A 17733-nucleotide genomic window follows, 5' to 3' on the forward strand; every position below is an offset into this window, starting at 1 on the left:
CTGCAGTGACCAAAGACTTAGATCATAACATTCAATTTGTTTTGAACACCTGGAAAGCCTTCTTAAGAAGGATGAGTTCAAACAAGCCCAGACTGCAAAGATTAAAATAAATACCTAACTTTTCCATGCCCAGACTTCGAGGAACATCCATAAGCATCAAAAACACCAAGGAAAACATAACCTCACCAAACGAACTAAATAAGGTATGTGACCAATCCCACAGTGAAGGAAATATGTGACCTTTCAGACAAAGAATTCAAAACAACTGTCCTGAGAAACTCAATGAACCTCAAGACAACACAGAGAATGAATTCGGAAGCCTATCAGAGAAATTTAACACAGAAATTGAAATAATTTTAAGAAACCAAGCAGAAATCCTGGAGCTGAATTCAACTGAGAACTGCATCAGTCTCTCAACAACAGAACTGAACAATAAAAAGAAAAAAAAAAAAAATCGATGAGTTTCAAGACAGACTATTTGAAGATACAGAGTCAGAAGAGCAAAAAAGAAAAAAGAATGAAGGAGGCATACAAGATCTAGAAAACAGCCTCAAATGGGCAAATCTAAGACTTACTAGCCATATAGAGGAGGTAGAAAAAGAGACTGGGATAGAAGGTATAGTCAAAGAAATAATAGAGAACTTTCCAAATCTAGAGAAAGATATCAACATTCCGGTATAAGAAGGCTGTTGAGGCATTTAATAAACAAGCTCTCAACAATCACAGATAAAGAAAAGGTCCTAATGGAAGAAAAAAGAAACAAATAACATCTAAAGGAGCTCTGATATATCTGGCAGCACACTTCTCAGTCGAAACCTTCCAGGCCAAGAGAGGGTGGCTTGACATATTCAAAGTACTGAAGGAAACAACTTAAACCCTAAAATATTATATCCTGCAAAAATATCCTTCAAACATGAAGGAGAAATAAACACTTCTGAAGACAAACAAAAGTTGAGCGAGTTCATCAACATCAGACCTGTTGTACAAAAAATACTAAAAGGAGTTCTTTAATCTGAAAGAACAGGACATTAATGAACAATAAGAAATCATCTGAAGATATACAACTCCCTGGTAACAGTAAGTAGGCAAATATACAATACTCTATTGGGGTAAAGGGAGTGTATAACCAATTATGTCTTGAGTAGAAACACTAAAAGAGAAACCTATCAAAAATAACTACAATTTTCTGATACATAGATAGGATAAAAAAACATAGATGGAGACAACAAAAAGTTAAAAAGTGGAGGAGATGGAGTTAAAGGGTAGAATTTCTGTTAGATTTCTCTTTGCTTGTTTTTGTAAGCAGAGTTGTCATGTTTCAAAAAATTGGTTGTAAACTGTTTTATGCAAGCTTCATGGTAACCGCAAATCAAAAAACCTACAACAGTACACTAAAAATAAAAAGCAAGAAATTAAAACACACTATTAGAGAAAATCACTTTTAACAAAGGAAGATAGGAAGGAAGAAACAAAGAGGACCATAAAACAACCAGAAATCAAATAACAACATGGCGATAATGAAGTCCCTATCTATTAATATTATAACAACATTGAATGTGAATGGACTAAACTCTCTAATCAAAAGACACAGAATGGATAAATGGATAAGAAAAACAAGAGCCAACTACATGTTCTTAGCAAGAAACACACTTCACTTATAAAGACATACATAACCTGAAAATAAAGGATCGAAAAAGATATTCCATGCAAATGGAAACCAAAAAAGAGAAGGAATAGTTATACTTCTTTCAGATAAAATAGATTTTAAGACAAAAACTGTGACAAAGAAGGTCAGTATATAATGATTCAAGGAGTAAATTCAGCAAGAGGATAAAACAATTCTAAATATATACGAACCCAGCACTAGAGCACCCAGATATATAAACCAAGTATTATCAGAGCTAAAGACAAAGATAAACCAAAACACAACAATAATTGGAGACATCAGCACTCTACTTGCAGCACTGGACAGATTATCCAGACAAAAAATCAACAAAGAAACATCAAACTTAATTAGCTCAATAGACCAAATTACCTAATACATATTTATAGAACATTTCATGTAACACATGCAGAATACACATACTTCTCAACTCATGGATCATTCTCAAAGATAGTTCATGTTAGGTCACAAAACAAGTGTTAAAATATTCAAATAAAATGAAATCATACCAAGTATTTTCTCTGACCACAATGGAATAAAACTAGAAATCAATAACAGGAACATTAGAAACTATACAAATACACTGAAATTAAACAATATGCTCTTGAATGAGCAGCAGGCTAGAGAAGAGATTAAGAATGAAATTTTTAAATTTCTCAAAAGGTATGAAAAGGAAAACATGACATATCGAAACTTGTGGGATACAGCAAAAACAATAACGAGGAAAATTTATAGTAATAAGTACCTGTGTCAAAAGTACAAAAGCTTCAAATAAACCACCTAACAATACATCTCAAAGAACTAGAAAACCAAGAGCAAACCAAACCCAAAATTAGTGGTAGAAAATTAAGAAGATTAGAGCACAAATAAATGAAACTGAAACAAAAAAAATTACAAGATCAATGAAACAAAAAGTTGTTTTGAAAAGATAAAACTGACTCACCTTCAGCCAGACTAAGAGAAAAGAGACTCAAATAAATAAAATCAAAGACAAAAAAAGAAGACATTACAACTGATACTGCAGAAATTCAAAAGATATTTAGAGACTACTATAAGCAACTATATGCCAATAAATTGGCAATCTTAAAAAATGGGTAAATCCCTAGACACATACAACTTACCTAGATTGAACCAGGAAGAAATCCAGAACTTGAATAAACCTAATAGCAAGTTAACGAGATAGAGAAGCAGTAATAAAGAGTCTCCCATCAAACAAAAGCCCAGGACCCTGTCACTTCACTGCTAAATTCTACCAAACAAAGAAAATTAATACCAATATCCTATTTAAACTATTCCCAAAAAAATCAAGGATGAGGGAATGCTCCCACTCATTACACAAGACATGTATCACCCTATACCAAAATCAGACAAAGACACACAAAAAAGAAAACTTTAGGCCAGTGTCTCTGATGAACATACATGCAAAAATCCTTAACAAAATACTAGCACGAACCAAACTGGACAACACATGAAAAATATTATTCATCATGATCAAGTGGAATTCATCCCAGGGATGCAATGATGGTTCAATATATGCAAATCAGTCAATGCAATAAATCACATCAACAGAACAAAGGACAAAAACCATACAATCATTTCAATTGATGCTGAAAAAGCATTTGATAAAATTCAATACCCCTTTCATGATAAAAAAAAACTCTCAAAAAACTGGCCATAGAAAGAACTTACCTAAACACAGTAAAAGCCACATATGACAGACACAGGGTGAGTATCATAATGAATCGGGAAAAACTGAAAACCTTTCCTCTAAGATTTGGAACAAGATAAGGATACCCACTTTCACCACTGTTATTCAACACAGAACTGGAAGTTTTAGCTACTAGAGCAATCAGACAAGAGAAAGAAATAAAGGGCATCCAATTGGGAAAGGAAGAAGTCAAATTATTCTTGTTTACAGACATGATGATCTTATATATAGAGAAACCTAAAGTTGCCACAAAAAAAACCTGTTAGAATTGATAAACAAATTCAATAAAGTTGCAAAATCAACATACAAAAATCAGGAGCATTTCTACATACCAACAACAAACAATCTGAAAGAGACACCAAGAAAGTAATCCCATTTACAACAGCCACAAATAAAACAAAACACCTATGAATCAACTTAACAAAATAAGTGAAAAATCTCTATAATGAAAACTATAAAACACTGATGAAAGAAATTGAAGAGGACACAAAAAATGAAAAAGATACTCCATGTTCATGGATTGGAAGAACCAATTTTGTTAAAATCTCCATAACCACCCAATGCAATCTATAGATTCAATGCAATCACCAAAATACCATCAAAATACCAATGACATTCTTCACTAAATAATACTAAAATTTATATGGAACCACAAAGACCCAGAATAGCCAAAGCCATTCTAAGCTAAAAGAATGGAACTGGAGGAATCACCTTATCTGACTTTGAATTATACTACAGAGCTGTAGTAACCAAAACAACATGATATTGGCTAAAAACAGACACATACACCAATACAACAGAATAGAGAACCCAGAAATAAATTCACATATCTATAGTGAACTTATCTGACAAATGTGCCAAGAACATAATAAATGCTGCTGGGAAAACTGGATATCCATGTTCAGAAGAAGGAAACTAGATGCTTATCTCTCACCATATACAAAAAACAAATCAACATAGATTAAAGACTTAAAGACCTGAAAGTGTGAAACTATTAAAAGAAAACATACTGGTGAAATGCTTCAGGACATTAGTCTGGGCAATAATTTCTTATGCCCAAACCACATGTAACCACAGCAAAATTGGACAAATGGGATCACATCAAGCTAAAAAGTTTCTGCACAGCAAAGGAAAACAATCAACAAAGTGAAGAGATGACCTACAGAATGGGAGAAAATATTTGCAAAACCACCCATTTGACAAGGCATTAATAACTAGAACATAAGGTGCTCCAAATAATCTGACTAAAAAATGTGAAAAGGATCTGAATAGACATCTCTCAAAAAAAGACATACAAATGGCCAACAGGTATATGAAAAAAATGCTCAACATTATTAGTCATAAGAGAAATGCAAATCAAAACTACAATGAGGCCGGGCGCTGTGGCTCACACCTGTAATCCTAGCTCTTGGGAGGCCGAGGCGGGCGGATTGCTCAAGGTCAGGAGTTCAAAACCAGCCTGAGCAAGAGCGAGACCCCGTCTCTACTATAAATAGAAAGAAATTAATTGGCCAACTGATATATATATAAAAAATTAGCTGGGCATGGTGGCGCATGCCTGTAGTCCCAGCTACTCAGGAGGCTGAGGCAGGAGGATCGCTTGAGCCCAGGAGTTTGAGGTTGCTGTGAGCTAGGCTGACGCCACGGCACTCACTCTAGCCTGGACAACAAAGCGAGACTCTGTCTCAAAAAAAAAAAAAAAAAAAAACTACAATGAGATAGCATCCCACCCAAGTTAAAATGGCGTTCATCAAAAAGACAGGGAATAACAATGCTGGCGAGGATGTGGAAAAAGGGGAACTCTCATATACTGTTGGTGGAAATATAAATTAGTGCAACCACTAAGGAGGTTCCTCAAAAATTTTAAAATAGAACTACTCTATGACCCAGCAATCCCACTGCTAGTCATATATCCAAAAGAGGGAAAATCAGCTTATCAAAAAAATACCTGCACTTCCATGTTTACTGCAGCACTATTCACAACAGCCAAGATTTGGAATCAACCCAAATGTCCATCAATGGATGAATGGATACAGAAACATATAGCCACAAAAAAGAATGAAATCTTGCTTTTGCAACATGGCTCGAACTGGAGAACATTATGCTAAGTTAAATAAACCCTGCACGGAAAGACAAATCTTACATGTTCTCTCTCATATGTGAGAGGTAAATATTAAAAACAATTGATCTCACTGATGTAGAGTGATGTTTACCAGAGGCTGGGAATATTATCAGGGAAGGGGGGATGAAGTGGGGATGGTTAATGTGTGCAAAAATATAGTCAGATAGAATGAATAATATTTAATAGAACAAAGTGACTATAATCCACAAGGTATACATTAAATTAACTAAAAAAAATGGAATTGGAATGTTAACACAAATAATAAATGCCTGAGGTGATGAATATCCCTATAACCCTGATTTGATTTATCCACATTGTACGCTTGTATTAAAAACTTCACCTGTGTCCAAAAAAGATATATGACTATTACGTAACCATAATAATTTAAAAATTGTTTTAATTTTTTTTAAAATGCTCCAATGAGCATTTGTTTTGAGCATCACGTTGGCACTCAAAAAGCTTCAAATTTTGGATTTTTCAATATGAGGTGCTCAATCTGTAACATCTTCCTTCTGAAAATGCCCTTCCTTTCCCTCAACTGCATTTCACTGCTCTCTTCTTCCTCTCTAACCCAATACTGCAGTTCTCGATCAGTACCTTTAATTTGATAGCAATATCTCAATTCATAAATGCATTCATCAAATGCTTACAATGAATGTATCTTCCCAGAGTCTCCATTTGGGAATCTGACAAGCCTAAAAAACTGACACATGAAGTACATAGTAATTACTCTACTATGCTCTATTCAGGAACATCAAGGAATGAGGAATTCAAAAAAAAGAACTAAAATGTCATTAAATGCCAAATCTGTTTTGTCCAAATATATATTATTTATATATATATATATATATTCCAAATATATATATATATATATTCCAAATATATATATTTTTTCTGCCCTCCTTACCTTATCAGACTGGACTTTCACTTCTAGATACTTTCAATGTGCCTAATTCCTAGCAGCTACTCTTATTTCTACTTTGTTATTTGGCTTTACACAGACTAGACCATCAAAATTTCAAGCCCATTAAAATCGTACCTAAAATAGGCCGGGCGCTGTGGCTCACGCCTGTAATCCTAGCTCTTGGGAGGCCGAGGCGGGCGGATTGCTCAAGGTCAGGAGTTCAAAACCAGCCTGAGCAAGAGCGAGACCCCGTCTCTACTATAAATAGAAAGAAATTAATTGGCCAACTGATATATATATAAAAAATTAGCCGGGCATGGTGGCGCATGCCTGTAGTCCCAGCTACCTGGGAGGCTGAGGCAGAAGGATCACTCGAGCCCAGGAGTTTGAGGTTGCTGTGAGCTAGGCTGACGCCACGGAACTCACTCTAGCCTGGGCAACAAAGTGAGACTCTGTCTCAAAAAAAAAAAATAAAATAAAATAAAAAATAAAATAAAATAAAATAAAAAAAAAATCGTACCTAAAATAAAACAAACAGATTCAACTGGAGATGGTGGAGCGACCCAGTGAAAAGTGAATTGAGTTTTACTATTTGCACATTCATGATACTATTTTGACTGCTCAGAGGACATGCTTACATTTTGATTTTCCACTGCATTCTGAAGAGTTAAAATGAGCAGAAAACCTCCAGCATAGGGAGGTATGCCACCATAATGATCATTTCAACATAATTTTCAAGCAAATATTATACAAAATAACTGGTAAAATATAAGAACTGGGACTCCTGCCATCAAGCCAGTCATGTAAAACACAATACTCTTCTAAAACAATGTAAGACACAATATTTAAGCCATGCAGGACAACAAGAGAAGAGGTAATAACATGGCTTATAGCTGTACAAAATTAATTACATATGACTGGAAAAAACAGTAAATGATATAGGAACCCAAATAAAAAGATTGTTTTCTTTTGGAAGAAGGTAAGAAATGGAGAAAATGAAAAAAGGAAAAAAAAAACCAAGATTCTGAAATTTTCACAAAACCTTGAGTGAAGCTGAACCTTTTGATTACAGAGGAAAATCTGGTGAAATAAAGTTGCCAATATTTGTTTTACACTACTTGTCCACAGTTCAATTATTTCACAGCGATGTTTACAAAAGTGAAATTTAATGCAGATTAAGGCTAGTATAAGCTAAGTATCAATCTGTTTAAAAAGAAAATAAAAAGTGTTTACACAGAAGACATATTCAGAAAGTTTTCTTACCTTGAATATACCAACCCAGTCTTTTGGATGTGGATGTATATATGGAGTTAAAGTGTAATGACATTCCAGGTGTGCATTAGGAAGATAACTCTTGGCCACATTTTGAAAGATGACATGGGCAAAGTTGGAAGTCTGCAATGGGACTTCTTGAAAGGATGTCATTGTGAATCTGAAACAAGTGATTCAAAAGTTAAATGATACAAACTAAAAATAAACTTATACCTTCTTTAGAAAATACATAACATTTAATGTAAATTTCATGAATATTTGCATGTCATAATTATTGAGAAGATATATGCTTTTTAAATATTGGAATGTAAAAGACATATATATTTTTAAATATATACATAAAATATATATATTTTTGTAATAAAATATTTCACAAATATATTTTTAAATATAAAAGACAAATTGAAACATAACTAAAGTCAATACGGCTTAGAAAGTTACACAGGGGTTAAAAAGTTAAAAAACCAAAACTCAACTTTCCTGGAAAGCCTAGCTCTCTGCTCCTATACCAACCAAAAACAAAAGAACCAGAGGTGTTTTAGCATATACACCGCCAATATAAACCTCCTGGCCCTAGTAACATACACTAAGAAACAGAAACAAGGACAGTTAAAATTATTTTATTGGCTATTGGTCAGTTAACTTTTCACTTCTATGTAGAACTCCTGAATTTCATCATTTTCCTCCATAATCTAGTTTATCCCATACCTCCCCTCTCCTTTCCCTAGGTTCTAGCATTCTATAGCTGAACCTAATACTGACTTCTCTGTGCCTGTGTTCCTGCCCCATGTCATGATCCCCTGTACCAACCATAGTTATACATTAGAATCAGCAGGGGCTTAAAAAAAAAAAAAAAAAAAAAAAGATGATCACAACTTCCTGGGAGTGAGGCCTGGGGATATGTGCATGTATGCAGCCAGGAAAGAGAACCACCACCCAAAAACTCAGGTCTCCACTATCATCTCATTTATGTCCACAGATCCCAGAGGTAGCTTATCTTCTTGCACTTGTAGTAAAAGCTTGTTCAAATCTCTCAAATTATATAAACGCTCAGCTAGTCTACCTGAAATAGCTCATCCTATTTATTCCTCTCTATCTATAACAAATCTACCATTTCATTCTGGATTCAACGATCCTACCTTGATTTCTGGTATCAGGTATCCTTTCCACATATTTACTGATTAAAAAACTTATACTGGCCAGGCACGGTGGCTCACATCTGTAACCCTTGCACTTTGAAAGCCCGAGGTGGGAGGATAGCTTGAGGCCAGGAGTTCAAGACCAGCCTGAGCAAGAGTGAGATGCCCCTGTTCTACAAAAAAAAAAAAAAAAAAAAAAAAATAGAAAAATTAGCTAGGCATGGTGGTATGCACCTGTAGTCCCAGTTACTCAGGAGGCTGAGGCAGGAAGATCGCTTGAGGCCATGAGTTTGAGGTTGTAATGAGCTATGATGATGCCACTGCACTTCAGGCAGGGCAACAGAGTGAAAGCCTGTCTTTAAAAAATAAAATAAAAAAACTTGTACTAAAAAAGGAAAGCATAGTGTCAATTAAATACATACTGTTGAAAATCTATTAGAGATTCAGGGAATGCTCACCAGCTTACAAGCACTGGACGGGAGATGAATCATGGAAGTGGATTATAAAAACTGTAAAATCCAAATGTTTTCCATATTTTGTGCTCTATTTTTAAGACAAAGTAACAGGATTTACCCAAAAAAGCAACTGATTCAACAGTGCACATAAGAAACTAGACTGACCTTACAGTAAGTACTTGCTTCTGAGTCATTAAAACAGGAATATCTGTACTAATGGGGAAAACTGGGGCAAGATTTTTGCTAACCAATCTAATTTCATGAATCAATGTTGTTTCTACAGAGCAAGCACAGCAATAAGACTAGTCATATTTTAGCCATTACTAAGAAGGCTTATAGCTAAGACAATCTAAGACAGTTTGCTTTTACAACTGTTTCTTTTGTTAACCTATTTGAAATACTAAAGCAAATTTTTAAAGTTTTGAAATTATAAGCATTTTAGAAAATAACAATTTTTCTTGTGTCCTCTCTGCTTCTGTTTGGGCAAAGTCCTGCTTTACTGAATAATATACTGGACATCCCACAGAGAATGTCAATCATGAACCTGGAAACCACTGTGGTAGAACACCAGGAGAACTGTCTCTAGGCTTCTCTAGGCTTGTGGTTTGAAAGGATTACAAAATGAAGACAGTACATTTCATAGCAATCCTCCTTCACCTCTACACTAACAAAAGGGCTTTACTACGAAGCAACCCTATTTCAGGGAAGGACTTAACTGTTAATACTCTCCACCTGGTAAACGAACACCTTCAGAAAAATGAAAAGGTAGCATTTACAAACACTGGAGAACTGCCTAAAATAACTAAAGAGTTCCATTATTTTAGGCCGGGCGTGGTGGCTCACGCCTGTAATCCTAGCACTCTGGGAGGCCGAGGCGGGCGGATTGCTCCAGGTCAGGAGTTTGAAACCAGCCTGAGCAAGAGCCAGACCCCATTTCTACTATAAATAGAAAGAAATTAATTGGCCAACTAATATATATAGAAAAAATTAGCCGGGCATGGTGGCGCATGCCTGTAGTCCCAGCTACTCGGGAGGCTGAGGCAGGAGGATTGCTTGAGCCCAGGAGTTTGAGGTTGCTGTGAGCTAGGCTGACGCCACGGCACTCACTCTAGCCTGGGCAACAGAGTGAGACTCTGTCTCAAAAAAAAAAAAAAAAAAAAAAGAGTTCCATTATTTTGTTTCACTGAGTTGTCTGACCTTATCTGGGCTCTGGGGAAGGTCATAATAATGAAGTTACTAATGATAATCTCTTTTCAAATCATTGGCTTCAAAAAAAAAAAAAAAAAGGAAAATAACCCACCAATTCCAGTTCTTTATAAAAAATTCACTATTGGTTATAAAAGATACCAATAAAAAAAAGCTATACCTAAAATCAATTGAAACAACCTGTATTATAGATACAACTACCAAATGAGTTAAGAGGATCAGTAATATTTTTCTATGAAGAGAGTGAATATTCAGGTTTCTTTGAGGCAGATAATTAATAAGGAGGAAATAAGGTAATTTAGAATAAACTTCCCAGTTTTTTAAATTAAAAGCTATGTTAAGGATAAAACTTTTTTCTTAAAATGTAACATGTTATTTCCTAAAGTAAATTAACAGCTGTAATTATTTCTTTATAAAACAAGGCAATGAATCTCAATTGCAACAGTTTTGTAAAAATTCATAATCCATGGCTAAGAGCAGTAGCTCATGCCTGTAATTCTAGCATTCTGGGCAACCAAGGCAGGAGGATAACTTGAGCTCAAGAGTTCAAGACCAGCCTGAGCAAGACCTGTTCTACTAAAAATAGAAATAATTAGCTGGGCATGGTGGTGTTTGCCTGTAGTCTCAGCTACTCAGGAGGCTAAGGCAGAAGAATTGCTTGAGCTCAGGAGTTTGAGGTTGTAGTGAGCTATGATCACACCACTACAGTCTAGCCTGGGCAACAGAAGGAGACCCTGCCTCAAAAAAAAAAAAAAAAAAAAAAAAAAAACCACAAAAAACACCACAACAACAACAAAAAACTCATAATCCAACCTTACACTTTCACCTCATTGAAAAGTTCAGGTATAAAATAGCACAGAGATACATCTTTGTGTCCATTGGCTAAAAAAAAAAAAAATAATAAAATAAAATAAAATAAAATAGCACAGAGGTATAAATATATGTATTTGTATATGTGTGTATTTTTATAAATGCATCAAAAGGAAGAGTTAATAGTCTTTACTTATGAAGGATGTGTGTGAAAAGAGGACTTAAGAGGACTTTAACTTTCTTTTCTTTCCTACAAGGTCTCACTGTTCCCTGGGGCTACAGTGCAGTGGGCTACAGTGCATCATCATAGTTCACTGCAACCTCAAACTCCTAGGCTCAAGTGATCCTCTCAAAGTGCTAGGATTACGGGCATGAGTACCTGGCTGGCTGTAACGTTTAACTCATTTTGTTTGGATTTTTTACAACTATGTATAAATGTATTCATTGTTTTAAATGACCATATTAACATGAAATTTCATTTTTAAACTCTCCCCCAAAAATTCCAGTTTTTAATAGAAAACACTAAGATTATACTTTAAATACAGTATTGAAGATATTTAGTCTTCGCCAGGAGTAGTGGCTCACGCCTGTAATCCTAGCACTCTGGGAGGCCACGGCAGGAGGATTGAGAGGATCACTTGAGCTCAGGAGCTCCATAACAGCCTGAGCAAGAGACCCCATCTCTACTAAATATAGAAAAAAAATTAGCCAGGCACGGTGGCATGCACCTGTAGTCCCAGCTACTCTGGAGGCTGAGGCAAGAGGATCGCCTGAGCCCAGGAATTTGAGGTTGCAGTGAGCTATGATGACACCACTTACTCTAGCCTTACTCTGTCTCAAAAAAAAAAAAAGATAGTCTTAAGAGTAAGATGGGATCATGCTATTAATAGTCTTCATTAATCTTTCTCCACTCAACCTTTTTAAAAATTTCAATGCTATTTTAATTATAGAAATATTTTATAAAAGTCATTCCAGTATCCTTGTTATTCTTTTTTACTTATTATAATATAGATACTAGTCATAAAAAACTTAACATGGATGAATGCATCCGAATATAATTATATCATAAATCAACCCAGTTTAAATAGTAAAATAAAATAGCAAATTAAATTTCTAATTCCCACAGTTCCCTGGTTCACTCCTCCTACAGATAAGAAAGGGAGACAAGTTTATAAGTTTATAAAAATATTAGAATTCAATTAGAATGTCAAGGTCTCATAGGACTGGAGAAAAAGTGCAAAGTCACTGCATCACCTTGTGGTAATGCCTGGGAAGTGTAGCTTCACTAATATCCTGAGAAAAAGTACAAATTTCACCTCAGTTGGAAAGAAGAAATACAGCCCCTAGACACAAACGGAAGTAGAAGCAAGCAGCTTTACTACACCAAATTCTACTGCCTGTTCTCTAAAGTACATCTACAGAAACAGAAGTACAGTAAGACAAGGCAAGCCAAGGATAAGTAAGAATTTTCCAGTCAACAATTAAGGGGCCAGACACATTTAGCTGGGAAACGAAGTCTGAAATGCATATACAAGCTGACTACAGTGCCCTCTTCCAGATTTCCTAATACAATCTCTAAAGTTATAATACGGCTAGAATTCCTTTATGTGTCTTATGCTGTAAATTGTATAAAGTCTTTGGTCTAAAATCCAATTGTTATTGGGGGAATTTATTAATTATCTAAAAAAAGATAACATATAGCTAAAATAAACTTAGGGGGAAAAAAGCATTTCAATGTTATCTTTACTTCACCAAGTAACTTTTTCAAGCCCCAAACAGCTTTGGCTTTTGTGGTAGTATTTTTCCAGGGGCTCCTGATACTTACACTTTACTAGTTACCCAAAAAAATATAAGCTTTAGTCAACATAGTAGAAAACAAACCACAGAAAGAACTTTTGTGCATTAAATATACAAAGTCAAATTAAGCTTTTTAATTTAGATAAATATTAAATATAATTTGCCAGCTCTAACATTTATGATTCAAAAAGAAATAAGGTGATTTTGTTATGTATATTAATATGGTTATGGTGATTATATATTTTTAAATATGAGATCAGATAGAGATGCTAAACTATTAATTATAAGTGAAATGTCTTGATTGCTAAGATTTGCTTTAAAAACTCCAAAGGAGGCCGGGCGCTGTGGCTCACGCCTGTAATCCTAGCTCTTGGGAGGCCGAGGCGGGTGGATTGCTCAAGGTCAGGAGTTCAAAACCAGCCTGAGCAAGAGCGAGACCCCGTCTCTACTATAAATAGAAAGAAATTAATTGGCCAACTGATATATATATAAAAAAAAAATTAGCCGGGCATGGTGGCGCATGCCTGTAGTCCCAGCTACTCGGGAGGCTGAGGCAGAAGGATCGCTGGAGCCCAGGAGTTTGAGGTTGCTGTGAGCTAGGCTGACGCCACGGCACTCACTCTAGCCTGGACAACAAAGCGAGACTCTGTCTCAAAAAAAAAAAAAAACTCCAAAGGAAAAACATGTATGTTAGAGTAATAAAACAAGATTAGCAAAATGTTGTCCTTCTCCTTTTGTGCATGTTTGAAAATTCCCATGAGAAAGTCAGTAAAACCAAAATAAATGAAACATTCATAAAAACTCCACATATGACAATAGAAACACATTGCTTTTTAAAATATGAACACTTTGTGCCCTTAGAAACGTTATAACTCAGGTAGTGACTGATAGAGTTAGTAAAAGTTTTAAAATTCTTCAGCTAAGAAAGTATGAACCTTTAAAATTATCTCCAAACTTCAGTCCTACAGGACAGACACACACTTAAAAGGAAAAAATGTCTGGCATTCAAAATTACCAACTATTCATACTTTAGCTCAAAGACTATCAACTATAAACAGACTTCTACTCCAGAAAATGTTATCAGCAATCTTTCTGGGAGGCAGAAGCAAAGCCCCCACTCTACTAATTAGCACTCTTGCACAAATCCTTATCTCCAGAATCCTCTACACCTGAGTGCCACTTCACTCTGTCCAGATGTCACCCACACCACTTTTATTTACTTTTTAGATTTTTTTCTGTAAGTTGGTTTCTAAAATACTATGTTGCTTGGCTGGTAAGTATTAGGAGGCAGGCAATTTTTATCTTCTTCTAAAGATTTGTCTGGGGAAAAATAAGGTTTAAAAAGCCAAAGGTGCATAAAGCCCAAATTTTACATAGCCTTTCAAAAGAATATAATCCAATAAGCTTCACGTGAGAGATAATTCTCCCAAAGAAGTATACAAGGAGCATCACTAGGATCTTTCATAAATATTAATCATTAAAAAGGTTGGAACTTTCTGATACAACCTTTCCTAGAAAAAGAAAAAAAAAAAAAAAAAGGTTGGAACTAAGAATTCCAAAATATGGGTTTTATGGAAAAGTATTTACTGGTTAAATCTATACACATGGCTGCAGTAATAACTGTAAACAGGTGTGCAGTGTATGAACATAATGACTAAAAAACAAAGACTATAAGATGTTCTTTTAAAGTTTGATAAGGTTGCCAGAAAGAAAAAAAAAAGCTTAATATTAAGACATCATTCCTAGCATAATCAAATAATCCTTCAGGAAATCAAGTTTACCCTTGAAAATAATAGAACAAAAGAGATAGCCTGGCCTTAGCTCCTTCTCTAAACGCGAACAGCACTATGACAACAATCGGCCCACTTTTAGATTAATGTTATTCAAATGATCTCTTTAAATGCTTTTGGAATTGAGTACCAAAATCATTAGTTACTGTTCGTACAGAGTTCGTAGAAATGTTACCCTTAGCAGAATGCAGAGTTGAAAAATTAAGATTTTCCCATAGAAATTCCTAACATAATAGCAATTCATAACTACTTTGTGAAACCAAAAATCTAATACTGTATATGTGTAGTCAAATGCAACGTTTTCTAACAAAACTTTTATCAATAAGGTGTAATAAGTATTTCTCAAACACACAACAGACACCCAGCTAAGCACTATCTGTAGATTCCCCAAGTGACGAAAGTCTGTTGAGACTTGTCTGCAACTTGCACACCTGCAGGGTGCTCCGATGGCAAGGGAGAGGGATTCTTTGATGTGAAAACAAGAAAAGATAACTATGCAAAGAAAGCTAATACTCTTCCCAGAGGACTTCTTAAAACCCCCTCCGAGCATTGGGGAGGGACCCTTTATAAACAGACAAAGCGCTAATTCCCTGGCTCAGGTGAAGTGAGACCAGGCCAGAACAGCTAACTCCGCCCGCGGCCTTGAAACGTAGGCGGCGCTGGGAGTCCCCGCCTCCTTCTCCACAGGCGACTCAAACCAAAACAGCTGGGTTTCTCTCCGCAAAGGCAAACCCGAGCGTCCTTCCGGGGCTCGACCTACGTGTTTTCCCAAGCTTACATACGCAAGCAGCACACACATTGCCCTCAAGACAGTCACCCTAGAGTTCAGCCTTGGACACGAGAGAGGTTTTCTTTTTTTCCCCTCCCCAGGGGTCACCCGCGTCACTCGTCCCCCTCCCCGCTGCGCCAATGGGCCCCCATACCTCACACCTCCCCCAAATCACTAACGCCTATCCCGCAAGCCGCCCCCACTGTGGGGGGCGACCACCCGTCCCTTTTTCACAACTCCACGAGTGACCCGAGTCGCACACACCCCCGTCACAATCGCAGTCCGCAGGAAAGGTTTGTCCTCAGGAAGGAAAGCATCGTCACCACGGAGACCATTCCCAAGACCGGCCAGGCCCCTAGACTACAGGGGATAAGGGGCGTAGCACGAGCCCCAAAAGAGCTCCAAGCGGGGGTCCGCCCCGCACCAGGAGCTGGGGCGGACCGGGAAGGCGCCTTACCCAGTGCTGGGGTTCTCGGACCCAGAAACAGCATTAGACAAGCTTGCGATCTTGATCCGCCATCAGCCGCTGAACCTCTTCCGCCACTACCTCCTCCCTCCACAAACCGGCTACACCTCCCTTCAGAGCTGAGAGCCGGCGTCACGTCACTTCCGCTCACTGGGCGGTCCCTTCCGCTGTCTCGGGTTGGGCCCGCCCCATCCGCGGCAGCAAGCGCCCTACCTCCCTGGCCGCGAGTTGTTGTTGCTTCCCGATTAGACGTGGGTCCCAGCTGGCCTTTTTCCTTGGCCGCTACTTGTCTCCGCCTGTTTGCTGCCTCACCGCTTTCGCTCACGACCTAACCACAATAAAACAGAGTCCGTTAAGATTTACATTTTTTACTTCATAATCATTATTTCGACTTACGTCGCCGCTTTCGCTCACGACCTAACCCAACAAAACAGTAGGTTTAGATTTACATTTTTTATTTTAAAATTATTATTTCGACATATGAAAGGGGGAAACACACCGAGAGTTAAGAAATTTACCAGCGATGTGGAAAGGGTAAGCCAGAGGTATATGGAACATAGCTGAGTCATTGCCTGGAAATTAAAAAAAAATCTAAACTAATCCACCTGTTTTATAGATAGGGAAATAAAGAACCAGAGAAGTGAGGGGAGCGACCACACCACAACGGCTGCAACCCTAAACTCCAAGGTTCTCTCTCACCTGGCCCAGTCCTGTGTTGTTGTTGTTTTTAACTACTAGGCTCTATTGACTGTAATACCTTGGTTTATCCTGGGAGCTTTTCGGTTTTAATGCTCTCTAATTCTATTTGCTCTCCGTGCTGCTGTGGCCTCTTTCTACCCGCATTCATGTGAGTTAACTGCTTTTGTTATCCGTATTATTTCATGTGTATGAGTTTTGTCCCATGTTCTCTGTTAAATAATTTCTAAAATCACTTTTGATTGTTAATCTTACCTTCCTATATTAGACATTCAGTTTGAATCCTCACTCCACGGAAGTGTGTTCTATTCGACTTCATCATCTTCCTCTGGTGCCACAAAACCCTGATAAAATTTGCAATATATTGGCCGGGCGCGGTGGCTCACGCCTGTAATCCTAGCACTCTGGGAGGCCGAGGCGGGCGGATTGCTCGAGGTCAGGAGTTCAAAACCAGCCAGAGCAAGAGCTAGACCCCATCTCTACTATAAATAGAAAGAAATTAATTGGCCAACTAATATATATAGAAAAAATCAGCCGAACATAGTGGCACATGCCTGTAGTCCCAGCTACTCGGGAGGCTGAGGCAGAAGGATTGCTTGAGCCCAGGAGACTGAGGTTGCTGTGAGCTAGGCTGACGCCATGGCACTCACTCTAGCCTGGGCAACAGAGAGAGACTCTGTCTCAAAAAAAAAAAAAAATTTGCAATATCAACAGTGAAGAAAGGACAAATTAAATAGCATTAAACGTTGAAGCACTTTCCAAATACAGAACATTCAAAATCCTCTTTCATATATTTTATCGTTACTTCCATGTACTTTGTAACATTAACTTTGATAATACAGGTTCTCAATATTTACTGATTCATTTCCTATACATTGACACTTGTGAACTTGATTTTGTGCTGTATATTGCACATGTTCATAGAATTCAGAAGAA

General features: G+C 37.0%; 1 protein-coding gene across 6 annotated transcripts in view; it reads right to left on the bottom strand.

The window, feature by feature from the left end:
- Positions 1 to 16369, bottom strand: part of TAX1BP1 (Tax1 binding protein 1) — an 85014-nt gene extending 68645 nt beyond the window's left edge. For 2 of the 6 annotated variants that reach the window (XM_076006341.1, XM_012773388.3), the window contains exons 1-2: positions 16093 to 16367; positions 7661 to 7829 (exon numbers count right to left, since the gene is read on the bottom strand). In XM_076006341.1, coding sequence (XP_075862456.1) covers positions 7661 to 7822 — 162 coding nt within the window. In that variant the 5' untranslated portion in view covers positions 7823 to 7829; positions 16093 to 16367. Of the gene's footprint in view, positions 1 to 7660; positions 7830 to 8808; positions 8982 to 15789; positions 15859 to 16092 lie in introns of those variants that run through there. The other 4 variants (XM_076006339.1, XM_076006340.1, XM_012773389.3 and 1 more) reach the window with 4 other exon arrangements.
- Positions 16370 to 17733: the final 1364 nt, after the last annotated feature.

Source organism: Microcebus murinus, chromosome 9, assembly GCF_040939455.1.
Source record: "Microcebus murinus isolate Inina chromosome 9, M.murinus_Inina_mat1.0, whole genome shotgun sequence".
NCBI lineage: Eukaryota > Metazoa > Chordata > Mammalia > Primates > Cheirogaleidae > Microcebus > Microcebus murinus.